The sequence below is a fragment of the Mustela putorius genome, unplaced genomic scaffold (genome assembly GCF_011764305.1).
Source record: "Mustela putorius furo isolate JIRA1106 unplaced genomic scaffold, ASM1176430v1.1 tig00003937_pilon_pilon_pilon, whole genome shotgun sequence".
In the NCBI taxonomy this organism is placed as follows: Eukaryota; Metazoa; Chordata; class Mammalia; order Carnivora; family Mustelidae; genus Mustela; species Mustela putorius.
Window position 1 is genome coordinate 2868447 of NW_025422082.1, and position 18271 is coordinate 2886717.

The following is an 18271-nucleotide window of genomic DNA, read 5'->3' on the forward strand; positions in this document are numbered from 1 at the left end:
TTTTTAGGCTGCACGTCTAAGTGAAAACATAAGGCATTTGTCTTTCTCTGTCTAGCTTATTTTACCTAGTATGAATTCACTTATTCCATGGTGTCACAAATGGCAAGGTTTCATCCTTCCCATGGCTGAATGATATTCCCCTGAATGGCTCTCCCCAATCTTCTTTATCCATTGATCTATCAGTGGACCCTTCGGGTGTTTCCATAGCTTTGCCGTTGTAAATCACATCTCAGTGGGCAGGGGGGTGCGTGTATCTCTTCGAATCGCTGTTTCATCTTCTTTGGATAAATACCCAAAAGTGGAATTGCCGGATCATATGGTATTTCTATTTTTAACTGCTTGAGGAACCTCCATACTGTTTTCCACAGTGGCTGCACCAATTTGCATTCCCACCCACAGTGCAGAAGGGTTCCCGTTTCTCCACTCCTCCACCAACACTTGTTATTCTTATCTTTCTGATACTACCCATTCTGACAGGCGTGAGGTGGTAGAGCTCAATGTGGTCTTGATTTGCATTTCCTTGACGATGAGTGATGTTGAGCATCTTTTCATGTGTCTCTTGGCCATCTGGATGTCTTCTTTGGAGAAATATCTGTCCAGATCTTCTGACCATTTTTCAATCAATTGTTTGTTTGTTTGTTTGTTTTAAATATTGAGTTTTATGAGTTCTTTATATATTTTGGATATGAACCACTTATTACATATGGCATTGGTAAATATCTTCTCCCGTTTAGCTGCCTTCTCATTTTATTGAAGGTTACTTTCACTGTGCAAAAGCCTTCAAATTTGACATCATCGCATTTATTTATTTTGCTTTCATTGTCCTTGTCTGAAGAGACAGAGCCCCCCAAAATATCACTATGACCAGTGTCTGAGAGCTTACTGCCTGTGTTCTCTTCTAGGAGTTTTATGATTTCAGGACTTATATTTAAGGCTTTAACCCATTTTTAGTTTCTTTCTGTGTATAGTTTAAGTGTCCAGTAGCATTCTTTGGCATGTAGGTTTCCAGTCTGTCTATTTATTAAAGAGACTCTCGGGGGGCACCTGGGTGGCTCATTACGTTAAGCCTCTGCCTTGGGCTCAGGTCATGATCTCAGGGTCCTGGGATCAAGCCCCGCTCCATCTGCTCCCCGCTCTCTGCTCGGCAAGGAGCCTGCCTCCCCCTCTCTCTGACTGACTCTCTGCCTACTTGTGTTCTCTCTTTCTCTCTCTCTCAAATAAATAAATAAATCTTTAAAAAAAAAGAGAGAGAGAGACTCTCAGGGTACCTGGGTGGTTAAGTCGGTTAGGCATCTACCTTCAGCTCCGGTCATGACTCCGGGGTCCTGGGATCGAGTCTCACATCAGGTTCCCTGCTCAGCGGGGAGCCTACTTCTTCCTCTCCCTCTGCCTGCCTCTCTCCCTGCTTGTGCTCTCTCTCACTCAGTCTCTCAAATGAATAAACCAAATCTTAAAAAAAAAAAAGAAAAGAAAGAAAGAGAGACTGTCTTTTCCCCATTGTATATTCTTGCCTCCTTTGTCATAGGATAATTGACTATATAATCATGGGTTGTTGTTTTTTTTCCTGGACACTCTATTCTCTTCCATTGATCTAGTTTTCTATTTTTGTGCCAGTACCATACTGTTTTGATTGATTGATTTTTTTTAAGAGTTGATTGATTTGATTTTGATTATAGCTTTGTAGCAGAGTTTGGATTATGGGAGCATGCTACCTCCAGCTTTGTTCTTTCTCAAGATTGCTTTGGCTGTTCAGAATCTTTTGTGGTTCCGAACAGATTTCAGGATCATGTGTTATGCTCTGTGAAAAATGGCATATTGATGGGGATTGCGTCAGATCTGTAGATTGCTTTGAGTGGTATGGATGTTGCAACAGTGTTACTTCTTCCCATCCCGTACCACATTTTCTTTTTCCTTATCTGTTGGTGGATATTTAGGCTGTTTCTACATCTTGGCTCTTATGATATTGCTGTGGTGACTTCACACATTCTTTATTCAGCCATTCGACACACAGGCTCTAGGAAGGGTGCATAGACCCTGGTGCCCTGCCCTTGAACTTATGGCCTAACTGCAGAGAAAATGTGAATTCCAGCGAAAAACTGCATATCTCATTGAGTAAACGACAAAGTTATATAAAAGTAGTTGACGCATGGTAGGTGCTCAGCTATGAACTGAAATAATAACTCAAGAGTGAGTCCAGAAGTTTATATGGAAGACATGCCAATGAGGCCCAGAGGCAGGGAGTGATGTAGAAGCTTGGGGAGGAAGCCGGACAGTGTGGAGATGTCTTTCCCGGTGTCACAGGGGGCCAGTAATCCATCTGAACCTCATTTCCTCACCTGTAAAATGGGGATAGTAAGAGCCCCTCCATCACAGGTCATGTCAGGAATAAAGGAGAAAGGAGGAAATAGCACTTACCCAGGGAATGGCACAGAAGAGGGACCAGTCCATGGTGGCGGCCACCAGCCCAGCCACTGTGGGAGGCTCTGGGGGGTCCACCTGTCCCCTCTTTAGGTCACTACCTGTTCCTTCGGGGCTCTCAGGAGTAGGATCACCTGGGGACTGAGCGGGTGCTGGGTGGGGCAGGGAGGTCCACAGCCTCAGAGCTCTGAGTGGCCCACAGCCTGCTGCCACCCCCTACAATGGGGCTGGAGGTGGTCGCAGGAAGCCTGAGGAACCCAGACTGGACTCACAAGCAGAGGGCAGGAGAAGAGACCCAGGTCCCAGCCTGGCAGTCATTGTCCCGCTTTCCTTCCAACCGGCAGAGGTGGACGAGTGCTCGCGCCCCAACCGTGGAGGCTGTGAGCAGCGGTGTCTCAACACATTGGGCAGCTATAAGTGTAGCTGTGACCCTGGGTACGAGCTAGCTCCAGACAAGCGCCGCTGTGAGGGTGAGTGTCCCCTGCCCAACCCATGCGAAACTGCCCCTATGACCCCAGCCCTCTAGCCAAGATCTCTCCTGCTCTTGGACACTCCCCTCCCCTGCGAAGCTAGAACTCCCTAGCACGTTCTTCACTACCGGTGGACAAGGAAGTCCCCCAGAACACACTAAGTGGATACACTCTGGGTTGTTCTTTTTTTTTTTTTCTTTTTTCTCATTTTTATTCTTTTAAAATGCTGATCTTGACTGGCTGACTCATTTCGTCACCCTCCAGAAGGTCATGATCCCCAGTTTGGAAACCACTGTCCTCAGACATGCACTGATTTTTTTTGGCATCTCCCGATACCCTGCCTAGGTGAAAGCTGGTGAAAGCACTCCCCGCCAGCTGCCTCCAGCTCCACCCGGTCCTGCCGGGCGGGCTTCTCTCTACCCGCCTCACCAGGCTTCCGGTCCCCCATGCCCACCACCCAGCCTTCCCTGAGCCCCTCACCCCCCTCCTCCTTCTCAGCAGATGTCCTGGCCGTTCTGTCGTTGAGAAGGTAGAAATGTTCACACACACAGCTCCTGAGTTCCTCATACTCTGAAGATACCCTCCTTTCCCTGCCTGCTTCCCTCCCGCTCCTGACAGAAGCCCCAGGGCTGCAGGGAATCCAAGAGCCCCAGCTCCCTCACCTGTCTCTGGCCCCGACCTAGAGTGGGGGCTCCTGGCGGGTGATGGCACCTCTCTTGTCCGCCCCCCCCCCCAGCTGCCTGTGGTGGATTTCTCACCAAGCTCAATGGCTCCATCACCAGCCCGGGCTGGCCCAAGGAGTACCCCCCTAACAAAAACTGCATCTGGCAACTGGTGGCCCCGACCCAGTACCGCATCTCCCTGCAGTTCGACTTCTTCGAGACAGAGGGCAATGACGTAAGTGCCCACGGGGCTGAGGAGATGCAGGAAGGTCTGAGGCGTGGGAGCCGGCTTCTGTCCCTATAAAAGAAATACCCAAAGAACGTAGAGGAGGAGGGACTGCTCCCAATTCTAGGAAGCAGGGGAGGCTGGAGGAGGAGGGCTTGAAGGCCAGGGGCACACAGGTGGTGGTGTGGAGCGAGGCAAGACTTGTGGCTTGCGTGGAGAGCTCGAGAGGATCCAGTGGGGCTGACTTGGCACCCTCTTTGAGTTATTAGATTCTGTAAAGTGGGTGACTGAAGACAAAGGGACCCTCAGAACAGGGAGCCTTCCCAGGTAGGGGTGGTCAGGAGAGACTTCCTGGAGGAGGCAGGCCTGGAGCTGCACTGCCCTGCAGGTGTGCAAGTACGACTTTGTGGAAGTGCGCAGTGGGCTCACAGCTGACTCCAAGCTACATGGCAAGTTCTGCGGCTCCGAGAAGCCCGAGGTCATCACGTCCCAGTACAACAACATGCGTGTGGAGTTCAAATCTGACAACACAGTTTCCAAAAAGGGCTTCAAGGCCCACTTCTTCTCAGGTAACCCAGACTCCCCAGCTCTGAGCCCGCCCCCACCGTCCCTGCCACTGTACCCCTGCATTTTCTAGCCCTCCCAGTTGCTAGGTCAGCAGGCTTTGTCCCCTGTTCCCCCCACTAGCCCTCTACCACCAGGCCAGTCCCTCCCTTCCAGAACCCTATTACTCCCAAATCCTCTGGGATTTGGAGCCAGCCTGAGGATGGGCAAGACATAGGCATGCAGAAATTAAAGGAGAGGGATTTCCAGGAATCAGGAGCCATCATGCCGAGGCCCCAGAGATGGTAGGCCCTGGGAACAGGGAGTTCATCGTGGCCAGAGAACACAGGGTACATGTAGAGGAAAAAGGTCTTTGACTTGGACTATGTGGGGGGGCAGGTGATCTGGGGGCGACAACATTTCTAATCAGAAACTATACATGCCAAAAGGGTTCATGCCAGGACCTTCAGAAAAGATGAGGGGCGTCCCTCTCTTCCAGGCCAAAGACTTCCCACTTGTCCTCAGCCCTCCGGTGGGGGACTCAGATCTAACCGACATACGTTTACTAAGAGCTGTCCCACATAAGGCTTGGGATCAGGTCCTTTTGGTGGCTTCATCTTTGGGTGGCCAGAAAGGTAGTCTCTGAGCAAGGCCTCCAGGGGTCCCAAGGGACCCTTCCCCTGCTTTACTCATCTCTCTGTGCTTCATCCTGGGGTGAGGGTGATGGTCTTTCAGAGGCAGTTGGGCCTGGGACATAGACAGCATTGGGTGGGGACTCCATGAAATTGAGTAGGGGGAGTGGGAAGCAGAGGGAGTGGCTGGAGCGGCTGGTTTTCTGTGGGAGTGGCCCAGGGATCCTGATCCCCAGCAGGCCTGGTGGGCCGGGCATGGGTGGCAGGAAGGCAGGAAGCCACTGGCCGAGTCCATGCTGCCTTCCTTCTCCCCTCCTTTGCCCAGGGTCCTGCAACCTCGAGCCCCTACATTATGGTCCTTCACCCCTGCCTGCCCCACCTGATGCCATGCCCTGCCCCTGTGCCCTGGTCCCTGCTTTGGCACTGCCAGCCCTCCTGCTCTGCTTACCAGCCCCTGCCCCGCTGCTTGCTCAGACCCCTCCCCATGCAACACGAATCCTTTTCTTCCCTGTGCCCACCTGGAAATCCTACAGGGTGCTCACCTGAGGGCTGAGGGGATGTAATACCTACTCAGGGATGGGCTTGGTCCTGGGGAAGCCATTACCTGCTTACTCTCGTCTCTTCCTGCCCTTCTGTCGCTCCGGTCTTGGAGGGGGGAAGGAGACCAACACCAGCACATCCATCAGGCCTAGAGCCCAGGGCTTTCCACCCCCGGGTATTGCCCTACCCTGGCATGACACTGGGCCAGCCGCCCCTTAGCCCCGCATGGACACGCGCACACACACACACCTGCACACCCGCGCACACATGTGATGCCCTGCGGCACAAGAAACCTGCAGAAGACCCGCACTGGTGGGCATCAAGGTTGAGCCCTCAGGGCGTGGGGCATCTGACTCTGGCTCCCCAGGAGGGGGGCTCTTTGGACTTTTGGGACACCCAGCGAGGAGACCCTAAGCCAAGAAGGAGAAGAAAGAGCCTGAAGACCTTCAGTCTGACCCCAGCCACCTTCTGGGGCATTTGGCACTGGAGGGTGAGTGCCCTCTCCTTGTCCGGGACCGTGTCCACCCCCGCCCCCGCTCCTGCCCCTCTTGCACCCTGCTCCCCTAGCTCCGAGGGAGGCTGCCACACACCCACTCCCACCAGCGTCCAAGCCCCGGCCCAGGACACTGTGGCAGGCCTTCCTCGGGACTCACTTTTCTATCACTTGTCTGTTCAACCACCCATTAACCCACGTAGTCATTCACGGGCAAGTATTTCTTCTACCCCTCCTATGTGCCAGGCACCGTGCTAGGTAGGCATTTAAGGTACATATATGAGGAAGGCATGCAGATCAAGATGTTTCTGAGAACTCTGCTCAGTTCATGAGCTGGGAGCCCTGAAGCTCCCGGTATAGTCACAGGCAAACCCCCAAGACAAGTTGGGGGAGGGGTGGGGTGTGCCCCAAAGGCAGCTTCCACAGGACCCTCAGCCGGGGTCCCTGGTGAGGTTCTGAGGCAGAGCTCTGCGAGGGACTTGTGGACTCTACCTCTTGACCCTGAGTTCCCACGGGCCCCCAGGGGTCTGGCCTACATGAGAATGGAGTGCAGAAGCAGGGTGCCCTTCCTCAGCCCCTCTGCTGATGGAGACCAGGAACAGGGCTCCCTTTGTCAAGGACCCCATTTGAATGGCAGGGGGCATCTTTCTACCTCGCAGTTCCCCTCTGGAATTCTGAGTGTCCATCCAGTCTACACACCTTCTCCGAATGCCTGCTTCTATGCCAGGCACACAGTCCCCAGAGTGAGCTCAGACAGACTGGAGAATATGTGGGTGGCCTGAACCAGGTGTTTCTCTGTGTGTTAGTGCGCGTGGGTGTGCGCGTGGTGGAGCGCCTGGGGGAGTTGACCTGAGCTTGAGAAGCTGCGTGTGTGAGAGAACTTGAGACACCCCCCCATCTACCAAAGAGCCTGTGATCTCTGCACGTGTGTGTCTTTGCACCCATGTGCTGGCCCCTGAGTGCCTGTGTCCACACCTGTGCCTCTGTGTCGGTGCCCGTGCACGCCTCCTCACACAGGCGGGGGAGTGAGGAGTGAGGTGGATGGCTGGTGATGTGCGTGCACTGGGTAGCCATGTCTGCCTATGTATCCTGGGACCTTGTGCTCACGTCCCCGCGTGTCCGTGTCTCTGCTGCCGTGTAGGGACAGCACATCCCTGGGGGCATCCTGCATCTGGCAGCACGTGGGTATGAGTGTGCACAGTGCAGGCTGCAGGGCCAAATGAGATGGCGGGGCTCTAGGCCAGGTGCCCCCTTTCTGTGGGCGGCTCCCCTCTAGCAGAGATCTGTCTCTCTCCTCCCCCAATCTACGGCCCCAACCACTGGGGACCCAAACCACTTGATACTCCTGGATCTGTCCTTCACCAGCTCCCCCTCTCACCTCCTCCACAACGACCCCAAACCCCTCCAGGCCCTCTTTCTGCCACAGGCTTTCTCCCACTCTGTCCCCGTTGCTGTGCCCCTTCCCACCTGCTGCTCCTCCTTGAGCTGGCTGCCCGGACATGGCTGTCCTGCATGCATCTCCCACTGCCATCCCGCAGCGCCCTGTGACTCCACCTCTGAGGCCGGGCTGCTATTCACAGCTCGCCCTCCCTGGTCCCTGCCCTTCACCCCCACCCCTTGGTCCCTTTTCTCCTTCTCTCTCTCGTTTCAGAAAAGAGGCCGGCTCTGCAGCCCCCTCGGGGACGCCCCCACCAGCTCAAATTCCGAGTGCAGAAAAGAAACCGGACCCCCCAGTGAGGCCTGCCAGGCCTCCCGGACCCTTTGTTACTCAGGAACCTCCTCACCTTGGACGGAATGGGATGGGGGCTTCAGTGCCCGCCCACCCCCCACCTCCGCTCGGCCATTCCGGCCTGCCCTCCTTCTGGCCGGACAGAACTGGTGCTCTCCTCTCCCCCTGTCCCCCCTCCCATGGACAGGGGATCTTCCCCGCTCCCACCCCTCTCATTTTGATGGTGTCTGTGACATTTCCTGTTGTGAAGTAAAAGAGGGACCCCTGCGTCCTGCTCCTTTCTCTTGCAGTCTGCTTGTCCGTGTGTCTGTTTTTTCACTTGTCCGTCTGTCCAGTAAGCAGGTAATGGTAGAGGGTGCCCACGTTGGTCAGCTCCAGTCCCCAGCACTCCGTCCACCCCACTTCTACTTTCTCTCCCCACAGCTGGGCCACTCTGCTGGCTCTGCTGGAGGCACCGCCTGGGACGCCCCCCCACCACCACCACCGCCATCGCCACCATGGCCTGGGCACCCCGGGGGGAGGAAGCCCAGCCAGCCTCCTGCTGCCCCTGGGGCAACCACCCAGCCCTTGGCCCTGCACAGACCTGGGCCCCGCCTTGTTTGCTCCCCTGCAGACAAGGACGAGTGCTCCAAGGATAACGGTGGCTGCCAGCAAGACTGCGTCAACACGTTCGGCAGCTATGAGTGCCAGTGTCGCAGCGGTTTCGTCCTCCACGACAACAAGCATGACTGCAAGGAAGGTGAGCACTGCTGGGGCGGCCCCCCCAGAAGTCCCAGGGCAGGGCCCACCTAGAGCCGCAGGGACTGGAGGCCAGGGCCCAGGAGGCTAGGGGTGCCACCACCATCTGGCTCCGGTCGCCTCAAGGACATGAGTGTGGCCTCTGAGGTCACCTTGTTCGGCCTCCCACCAGGTCCGCAGACTCCCCACACACACTTCCATCTCTCCTTGTGCCCAACAGGAGGGGAGGGGCTCACGCCCATCCCCGAACTCCATCCTGAGAGTGATCTGGTTGTTGGTTCTTAAAATCCATGTCCCAGATGGCATGGCAGTTAAGGGCAGGGACTGCCTGGCCCAGCCCTGCCGCTTGGCTAGCCGCACACCCTCGAGGGCCTCCCTTTGCTCCCGCGGGACAGCTAGGTGGTCACAGAGCCACTTCCTCAGGGCACGGAGCTCACAGCAAGCACAACTACATATTTCAACCATATGGGTCATGCTTCAGACCCCCAGGGGACACTCAGAACAGGGTCACTGCCTCCCAGACACTGAAGCAGATATTTGAAAACAGCTCTCATATCATCACCAATATCATCCAGTACTTCTGTGGCCACGACATAGCATTGGCCTTCCAAGTCATTAATTCTGTTGTGTCCCCTGCCTGCTGGGGACACTATCCCAGCAGCACAATGCAGACTCGGCTCTGCCACCAAATGTGTGCGTGACTCTGGGTGAATCACTTCTCCTCTCTGAGCTTCAGGTTCCTTATTCATGAGATGATCAAACAGTGGACCCTACCTTGGTGCATGCTGTGTTTTATAGATCTCGCTTAAGCACCTAGCCCAGTGCCTGGCAAATGCCTCTTCTCACTGTCAACCAAGGTACAGACAAATAAACTTCTGGCTAAGACAAACAGAACTGAAGCACTCCACAGTGACCCAATGGGTGTTCCAGAGCTTCCAACCCCATCCCTTCAGGCTCTCCAAATATGGAATTCCTGACTCACAGGGCCTCCACATCTTTTAGCTGGAGGGGACCTTATTTCGAGGCTGTCCAAAGTGCACTCCCTCCCCCCATCTTTCTGTGCTGTGTGAAAAAGCGTTCATCAACACCAACACGGTAGCTGGGAGAGGGTTTATGCTTCTGGACGGATAGCCTGGGCCTCATGCTGAGTCACTTCAGAAGCACTCCGTGGCCTTACTGACATGCTAGGCAAGTTACAGGTCAGTAGTTCCTGAGTGCTGTGCAGAGTTTGGCAGGGGTGTCAAGGGGGGTCCCTCTGCCCCCGAGGAGGTTGCAGTCTAGCTGGGGGAGAAGTGGGCCTACACAGAGAAGTTGGAAGGCGAGCTAGCGTAGAAATGGGGGATGGCAGCAAGTGTGGCTGTGGGGAACCACAGAAGGCTGATGGGGGCTCCACCTGCCTCCATGAGGGCCTCTGCACAGCCCACTTGCTGCTCCCAGAGCCTGGTGGCTGTGCTTCCGTCCTGCGAGCTGCTGACCGTAGGCACCCGCCTGTCCCTTTCTCCTCCCCAGCCCGCCATGCACCAGCTGCCCGTTTTCCCCGGGGGGACCTGTCAGATTGGATGATAATAAATAACGAGCACCAGCTCTTCCATTTGTGGAGAGGCCACGCTCTCAGAAGCAGAAGTCAGGTTGCAATGGATGGAGCAGCCATAAGTAGTGAGAAGGGGGTGACAGCAAGTGCTCTTGAAGGTCGACTGACAAGAAAAGGAGAAAGGATAGGCAGCAGCTGGAGGGGATCATAGGGCCGTGGGAGAGCGGTTTCTGGGTGGGGCAGAGCTTTAGGAAGGTGCACAGCCTGGCAGAGCTGGCACAGGGAGTGAGGATGGGTATTCTGCAGTATAAGCATCCCCAGCTGGTGGGTAGCAGTGAGCCCCAGTTCACAGAAGGAGAGACACCTTCTTAGAGATGAGGAAAAGGGAAGGTGAGTTTGCAGGTAGGGGCCAGGAAGTTGAAGTGGTTCCTATCTGAGGCCCTGATTTTCTCCAGGAGACAGGAGGTGAGCTGGTCGTCCAGGTGGGAGGGGCTGGGGGTTGAGAGGGCTGAGGGTTTGGAGCCGCTGTTGAGGAGGTGAGAAGGTGAGAGGCAGAGCTGGTGAAGGACAACTCCAAGAGTATCAAGTGGTTTGGGTCTCCAGTGGTTGAGGCCACAGTTGAGGTTCTCCAAGATGACATAGTAGGGCAGCCAGGGTGATCGGCCCCATGGTCCAGCTAGATAGGGAAGTAAATTAAGTCAACCAAGGAGGAAATATTGGGAGAATCCAGAAGGATAGAGGCCATGGAGCGTTCTCTTAAAGCCGAAGAAGCAGTGAAGGGACAGTGAGGGCCTGAGCACCCTAGAAGAACAGGGGGTAGTCACAGAGAGATCATATTTGTAGCACGAGGAGATGGTGGGTGATGGCAAGGCCCAGGGTAAGGTCATAAGCAAGCCCCCCTTGAGAGGAAGAAGATAAGCACCAGGAAAGCTGAGAAGATCAGAGACAGAGAGACCAGCCCTAGGATGGCCTCAGGAGTGGGTAGAGAACTGAGTCAGGTACCAATGTCTGCTGCGATTGTGGAGGTGTGGCAAGCCAGAGGATGACAGCATCACGGAGGGCAGAGGGGGTGTGGCCGATGGCCTCTGAGACCCAGGGATCTGCACAGGGGCAGCTGTGAGGGTGGCTTCCATGGATGCTTCCAGGTAGGGCCCCGCATGGAAGCAAGCAGCTTATTTCTCTAGCCCTGGGTACCAGAACAGAAAGAAGTCATGCGAGCCTTCCATCCAGGGGCAAATGAGGAAAAAGAGAAAGAAGCAAAGAGGGCAGGAGGGAAGGGCTTTGTTTCTTCCTTCACAGGAGGAATTGGAGCCCTGGGGTCCTTGCTGATCCTCTTCCTCTCACTTCCCCATAGCCGGCTGTGACCACAAGGTGACATCCACCAGTGGTACCATCACCAGCCCCAACTGGCCTGACAAATACCCCAGCAAGAAGGAGTGCACCTGGGCTATCTCCAGCACTCCCGGCCACCGGGTCAAGTTGGTAAGTCAGCCACACCCCAGCCTGCATGGGCACCCCTGCTCCTGTGTGCCATCCTGCTGCCGCCTGTTTCCTGTCGGCTCCAAAACCCTGAATGACTCAGAGTGACACAGACTGCAGGCTGTTGGCCTGGCTGAGCTCATAGGCTGTCACCCCTCTGAGGATCCTAGTGAGACCCCTGTGGGGTCTGGACATAGGCCCTGTCTTCCATTGCCCCCCCAACCTGGGTCCTCCCTCCTTGCTTCCAGCCGTGCCACCAGCAGTGACCACGTCCCCAGCCTCCAGGAGCTAGGGTAGCTAGATATGGGGCCCGCTTGCTGCCGCCCCTCAGCCACATTCTGAATTTGCTATCCTCCCTCATACCCTTCAGACCTTCATAGAAATGGACATCGAGTCTCAGCCCGAGTGTGCCTATGACCATCTGGAGGTTTACGATGGGCGGGATGCCAAGGCCCCCGTCCTGGGCCGTTTCTGTGGGAGCAAGAAGCCCGAGCCAGTCTTGGCCACGGGCAGCCGCATGTTCCTACGCTTCTACTCGGACAACTCCGTCCAGAGAAAGGGCTTCCAGGCGTCACACTCCACAGGTGAGGCCGCCTCAGGCCAGGGCACCGGGCAGCCAGTACCCACATGTTGTCGTGTTCAGCAAACATCTGCTGGTGCTGGTCCCAAAGGCAGGCCCAGGCTCGGGAGGTTCCAGGTGGCGGGGGATGTCGGGGGGTGTGGTAAAGAGCCTGTGAAGGCACAGCTGGACCAAGCCTGCGGCCTGGGTGGGGAGAGGCTGTGTTCCAGGGGCCAGGCTGGGGAGCAGAGAGGGAGCATTAAAAGGAGAGTGGGGGAGGTCCCGATTAGGGGCCATGAAGTTGGAAAACAGAGGGCAGTGACTGCAGTGGGTGGGGAAGCCAGAGATAGGGAGGGAAGCCCCAGAGTCCCCAGCGGTAGGACGCCTGACCATGCAGCAGCCCACCCACATTCCAATCCCCAGAAGTCACCCATTCATTCATCCTACAGATATTTATTAACACATAACATGTTTGAGGTAGTGCTTCAAGTGCTGGTCCCCAAAATGAAACAAACATCTCGGCCCTGGAGGGGCTTCCTTCATGATCCCTTGTCTGTATATTCAGCAACCCTTTACTGAGCTGTGGCCCCCGCTGCGAGCCTCTGAGGGGCACAGGGCGGTGAATCAGGCAGGAACCCTTCCCCCACCCTCAGCCCAGGAACTCCCAGTCCAGAGGTGAGCCGGGCAGTGCACAGATAACGAGAGCACGAGACAAAACATGATAAGCTAGAGCTGCGAGTGGGAGTTGGTGGGGGGAGGAGCCCAGGCACAGTGGCAACCCCAGGATAACTCGGGATATGTACACGTGGCCAGAGGTCTTCTCGTTTGGCCTGAGCAACAGGTGTATGAGGAGAGGTGCGAGGTGGAAACAGAGTAGCAGCAGAGATAGGCCAGAGCCTAGGCTGGGGAGGCCTGGAACGTCAGAGCAAGGGTGTCTGGCGCAGGCTTCACAGGCTCCTTGTGGTTCTTGAGCCCCCTGTTGGGGCATCCCCAGGACCAATGGGTGCACATCCTCCCCTCCACCCTTGCAATTCAGTTCCTGCTCCGGGGCCCGTCCCACCCCCTCCCCACCCCTCCAGGGAAGCATAAGCACTGGGCCTCCTAGAGGCCAGAGGGCTTCCTAGGGAGAATGGACATAGCTGTCCCTGCCAAGCATGCTCCCCTTTGCCCCTCCCAGCAGAGGGTCATGGACTGGAGGCCCGGAACTCTCTCTGGCCCTCAGACCTCTCTGTTTGGCCCACACTGTGTTTTTTAACAATGTGAGCCAACATTTAAAAAATCAAGAGCTTTCACCGAGTATCCAGATGTAGCTCTTCTCTCTGAAGAATGGAAGCTCTGGCAACTAGGGCCCACATTCTTCCACAGAGGCCGTCAGACGGAGCAAATTAGCAATGTCCTCTTCTGACAGGCATGCCCTCTCCAAGCAGCCCGGTGTGTCCCCAGGCCTCTGTGGGCATCGACTTAGAGGTGGAACCCCAGAGCACTTGTCCTGGGCCAGGTCCACACCCACCCACCACCAGCCACGTGGCCCTCCCTGCGGGGTCTCCATCCAGCCGTGCGGGTTCAGCGTGGTAAGGTGCAGCACCTGGCGCTCGGCTGGGCTTGGGCACTGGTGGCTGATCTTGCTGTCCTCCCACAGAATGTGGAGGCCAGGTGCGGGCAGAGGTGAAGACAAAGGATCTTTACTCCCACGCCCAGTTTGGCGACAACAACTACCCTGGGGGGGTGGACTGCGAGTGGGTCATCGTGGCGGAGGAAGGCTATGGCGTGGAGCTGGTGTTCCAGACCTTCGAGGTGGAGGAGGAGACAGACTGCGGCTATGACTACATGGAGCTCTTCGATGGCTATGACAGCACAGCCCCCAGACTGGGGCGCTACTGCGGCTCAGGGGTGAGACCCCACCCCCCTCCGCCCCCGTACCTCCACCCACCCCCCAGCGCCCATGCAACCTCAGCAGTTGTGGGATACCGAAATGGGTGGTAGCACAGGCCCGGCCCTCTGCAGGAGCCTGGAGACACAGGCCTGGTGGGTGGCTGCTCACGGAGGCCTGCCCTGCCCTGGGCCATCCCCACCCAGGAAATTTGGTCCTTTTTTGGCCAACACTGTGGTTTCTGCAGCCTCTGGGATGGGCCCTGCCCTGACCCAAGCCGGCTCAGGACTGTTTCGTTGGACCTACGGGGTAGCTTGCATCTGGAGAGGAGGCTGGAATTCCCTCTGCCTAACCCCCCCATCCCTTGTTTCAGTCCCAAGGCAGCTTACCAGGGCCTGGGGTCAGGGGCAGAGGTTTGGGGCAAGAGCCAGGAACCTGAGGCCTGAACCGAGCTGTGCTCACTAGTCATTCTGGCTGGCCCGTAAAAGCACCCTCATCTCTTCCACTGCCAGTTTCTCCCCTTGGTGGGAGGCCAGGTGGTCCCGGAGCCATCAGTGCTATTGTCCAAGCAGATGCTGAGCATTGCATCTTTGGCCATAAAAATGGCACTTGCAGAGGCAGTGGGCAAAAGCTTGCTCAATGGGATTTTAACCAAGGCCATGGGAAAACCACAAAGGTGGATTTATTTTCCCCTCAGTCAGAGCTTGTGGCTTCTTTCGTTTTTTTCTTTTGGTTTCGTGAATCCTTTCCCCCTTCAGAGAACATCATCTTCCCTCTCCATTACACATGGGTGAACAAATGGGCACACACACACACCATTACAGGCACATGCACACACCACATACACACACACACCCCATTACACATGGGTCCACACACACCATTACACATGGGCACATGCACTTACCACACACAACCCATTACACATGTGTACACATGGTGTACACATAGGTGCACACACATGATTACACAGGTGTGCACACACACCATTACACATGGGTCCACAAACACACACCATTACACATGGGCATATGCACTTACCACACACAACCCACAATACATTGGTACACACATGGACACACACACACCATTACACATGGGTGCATGCATGGGCACATACACAGACCATTATACACAGGCACGTGCACGCACGCACGCGCACACACACACACACGCCCTCCCTCCTGTCACCTCCCTGGTCCCTCCCCTCTTTCCTGGTCGTGCTCCAGGGCAGCCTGGGCACCAGAGGAAGGGTTAAACTTCCCAGAGCTGCAGCACCCGCTGGGTCCAGCATTAGCCAGCTGAATGTGCCCTTAGGACAGAACTTCAGCCTATATAGGGCTGGGACAGGGTGAGGAGGTAGGGAGGTGGGGCAGGAGCAGGGCACACAAACCGCCCGCCCCCCACCTGCCTGGCTCACTGCTCTGGAGTCCCCTGGCTGCCAAACCAGCACCCCCTCCCCACTTTGCCCTCTGTAACTCCCTTGATCTGGCACATTCCACCGAGCCACACATCAAATCCGGCGTCCCCAGGTGGCTTCTTTCAGAGACTTCCACCAGGCTGGAGCCAACGGGAGGGAACCTGGGGAAGGAACCCAAGCCCGTCAGGGCTTCCTGGCAAGGTTGTTGGAAATGTCCCCAAGGTTCTCGGAAATGACGCTTTCTATGTCCTGAGAGCCAGGGCATCTGTGTTGATGCTCTGCCGGTAGCTCTTGCTCAGCTCTAAGGCCGCAATGGAGGGGAGGAGGGGCTTGCAGGAGCATGGGAAGTTGACCGTGGCCAGAACTAGGAGAGGACAGGAGGGGAATGGCCACATCCACGCCTGGGGACACAGCTGTCCCATATTCTCCAGGAGATAGCTGAGACAGTGAGAAGACAGACTCTCAGAGGACCCACTCCCTTTACAAAACGCTTTCACAACCCTCCTCTCCTTTGCTCCCCACCCTGAACCACCCGACTGGATCCCCCCCACCCCGCCCTTCTAGGCTTGGAGAGCAGGGAGCTTTTCTCCCATTTGCCCTTGAGGGAAGCAAGGCCCAGAGAGGGCCAGCACCTTGTCTAAGACTTCACAATTAGCTAGTTCATAGCAGTGCTGGGTTTAGAATAAGTGGGAGTCTGAACTGAAAGACAAGTTCCTCGTCCCCTGCTTTCTTCCCTCCTCCAGGAAGCCCCTTAAACTCCTGGTGGCAATAGTCTTCCTCCTGCTTGTCAGTGGGGCTGGGGGAATCTGGTGAATGTCTGGGAGCGCCCACCATCCTTAGAGCAGGGGATCCTAGGGAGGAAAAAAACAGCAGCCTCAGCCTCATGCCCATCCCTTTCCTCTGTCAGCCTCCTGAGGAGGTGTACTCGGCGGGAGACTCTGTCCTGGTGAAATTCCACTCAGATGACACCATCACCAAAAAAGGCTTTCACCTGCGGTACACCAGCACCAAGTTCCAGGACACACTGCACAGCAGGAAATGATCACTGCCTTCCCATGGGGGTGGGGATGGGAGGCCTGCTGCCCTCAGTCACCTGGACTGCACAGTGGGCGGTGGGCAGGAGGTGGGCACCCCGTCCCTGTCCCCCAGGAGTCCCTCAGGTGCCAAGACCTGCAGGCCGAAGGTCCAGGTGAGGCTGTCCTCAGGAGGTGGGGGACCTGGACTCCTTCATGATCCCTTCCTCCCTGCCCCCACCAGAGCAAGGGGGCTAGAGCCAGGGAGCCAGAGCTTTCACTGAGACACTTGAAGTGGCCATTCCTCTCTGGGGGCCTGGCCTGGTTGGGGAGCACGTCTGTCAGCCCAGCCGCCCATCTTCCCTGCCCTCTCTGAGTGCTCACTGCATTGCCTAGAGGCGGTGGTATATCTTCATTGTAATGTACGTTTCCCACCCCTCCTCCAAACTCCCGTTGGTTTTTTGAAGCCCCCACTTCCCCACTTCCTGGGGTGTGAGTGTCCACAGGAGTCCCACAGGAGCCACAGTGGGGAAACGCAGGGGAGGGGGTGGGGAAACAAGACAGGGCTTCTCTCGGGCCCAGCGGCTGGTCAGCCACACCAGGGCACCCAGACAATAAACTGGAAGTGTTACAGCCAGGATCTTGTGCCAGATGCCGTCTGGGACATGGCGGGGCGGGGGAGGAGGCCGGGGGAGGGGGGCTGTCTCATTCCAGATGTGCAGGCTTGCTGCGTCTGGGACCAGCTGATGGCCAGGACACCTGGCCTCGCTGGCTGCCCATCCATCCCTGAGGGTGTGATTTCACACTCAGGCACACACAAACACAGCCGCCTCGCACACTTCAGCCTGTAGGCGTACAGCATACACGCAGTACTGATAGCCCTCCCACACAGCGTGAGGAGTGGAACATTCCTGTAAAGAGGGTGTGTGGGGGCAGGGAGGGGGAGGTATGTAAAAGGGGACGGGCATGCCTCTGTCCAGCTGGTGTCCATCCTGGTTTTCTGTCTCTGTCTGGGGAAAGGGGTGGGTGGGCTGGAGGGTGTCCTATGGAGCCCACCAGAAGTCAGAACACTGGCATCAGCCAGAACAGGTCCACGAACGGCCATTAAACTCTGCCTTCCTGCAGGTCAAATGCTGAGTGCTGGCCCCTACAGGTCCTTCTCTTCTCATGGAGACAAGAGCCTGACACTCAGTAGCCACTGAGCAAACATTCCCGCTCCGGCCCCTCTCCCAAGGCTGTGTCTCATCTGGCCTCCTCCTTCCCGCCATTGCCTCCTCGCACCCCAGCCAGCAGTGAGGTCCAGACCTGTTTCCCAGAGGCCAGGAGGAGAGAAGTCACATCCCTGCACCCTCTATTCAAATGAACCTCTCTCTCCCCTCTCTCTTCACGGATCTCAAGGGCAAAGAAAGCAGGGAGAGGACCCGGGTTCTCCAGCCTGGGCTGGTCACTACCTGGGCTGGTCACCACCGTATCTGAGAGAGAGCCAGGCATCTGGCTCCTGGCCCTGGGGCTCCTTGAGATCCTTCTGTGGGTCTGTAGGTCTTTCACTGGCCTCCAGTGTGCCGCCCCCTCACCCCACCCACTGCTGAGGCACGTGTTGTGCCAGATACTCCCTGGACTGTGGGAGGAGACCTACCCCCAGGCAGCAGCATCGCATGGTGCACCCCAGATGGGCCCTTTCAGCAGAATGCCGTCGTGGAAACCAGACGCATTGCTGGCATCTGATGTGTAGGCAGGACCCTCTCCTTCCAGGAAGCCAGCCTGCTCCCATCACAAGGCTGCAGAGCCCTTGAGGTCCTGTGAGGCAGGGGGTGATGGCCCGAGGGGCTACTGCCTCTTGCTTCAGTGAGGTCACAGCCCAGGACATCATAGCCACCCCTCCCTACCCCCACCTCCTCCGACCTCGCCCCGGAGGCCATGAGTAGAGTGGAAAGGCCCCCAAACTGGC

The 18271-nt window shown here is 56.5% G+C and overlaps 1 protein-coding gene across 4 annotated transcripts in view; it reads left to right on the forward strand.

The window, feature by feature from the left end:
* The window catches only part of BMP1 (bone morphogenetic protein 1), a 42181-nt gene extending 25220 nt beyond the window's left edge, over window positions 1–16961 (forward strand). For 2 of the 4 annotated variants that reach the window (XM_004763336.2, XM_045069513.1), the window contains 8 exons: window positions 2763–2888; window positions 3625–3785; window positions 4165–4345; window positions 8327–8452; window positions 11337–11464; window positions 11832–12045; window positions 13660–13910; window positions 16218–16961. In XM_004763336.2, coding sequence (XP_004763393.2) covers window positions 2763–2888; window positions 3625–3785; window positions 4165–4345; window positions 8327–8452; window positions 11337–11464; window positions 11832–12045; window positions 13660–13910; window positions 16218–16352 — 1322 coding nt within the window. In that variant the 3' untranslated portion in view covers window positions 16353–16961. Of the gene's footprint in view, window positions 1–2762; window positions 2889–3624; window positions 3786–4164; window positions 4346–7635; window positions 7863–8326; window positions 8453–11336; window positions 11465–11831; window positions 12046–13428; window positions 13611–13659; window positions 13911–16217 lie in introns of those variants that run through there. The other 2 variants (XM_045069512.1, XM_045069514.1) reach the window with 2 other exon arrangements.
* Window positions 16962–18271: the final 1310 nt, after the last annotated feature.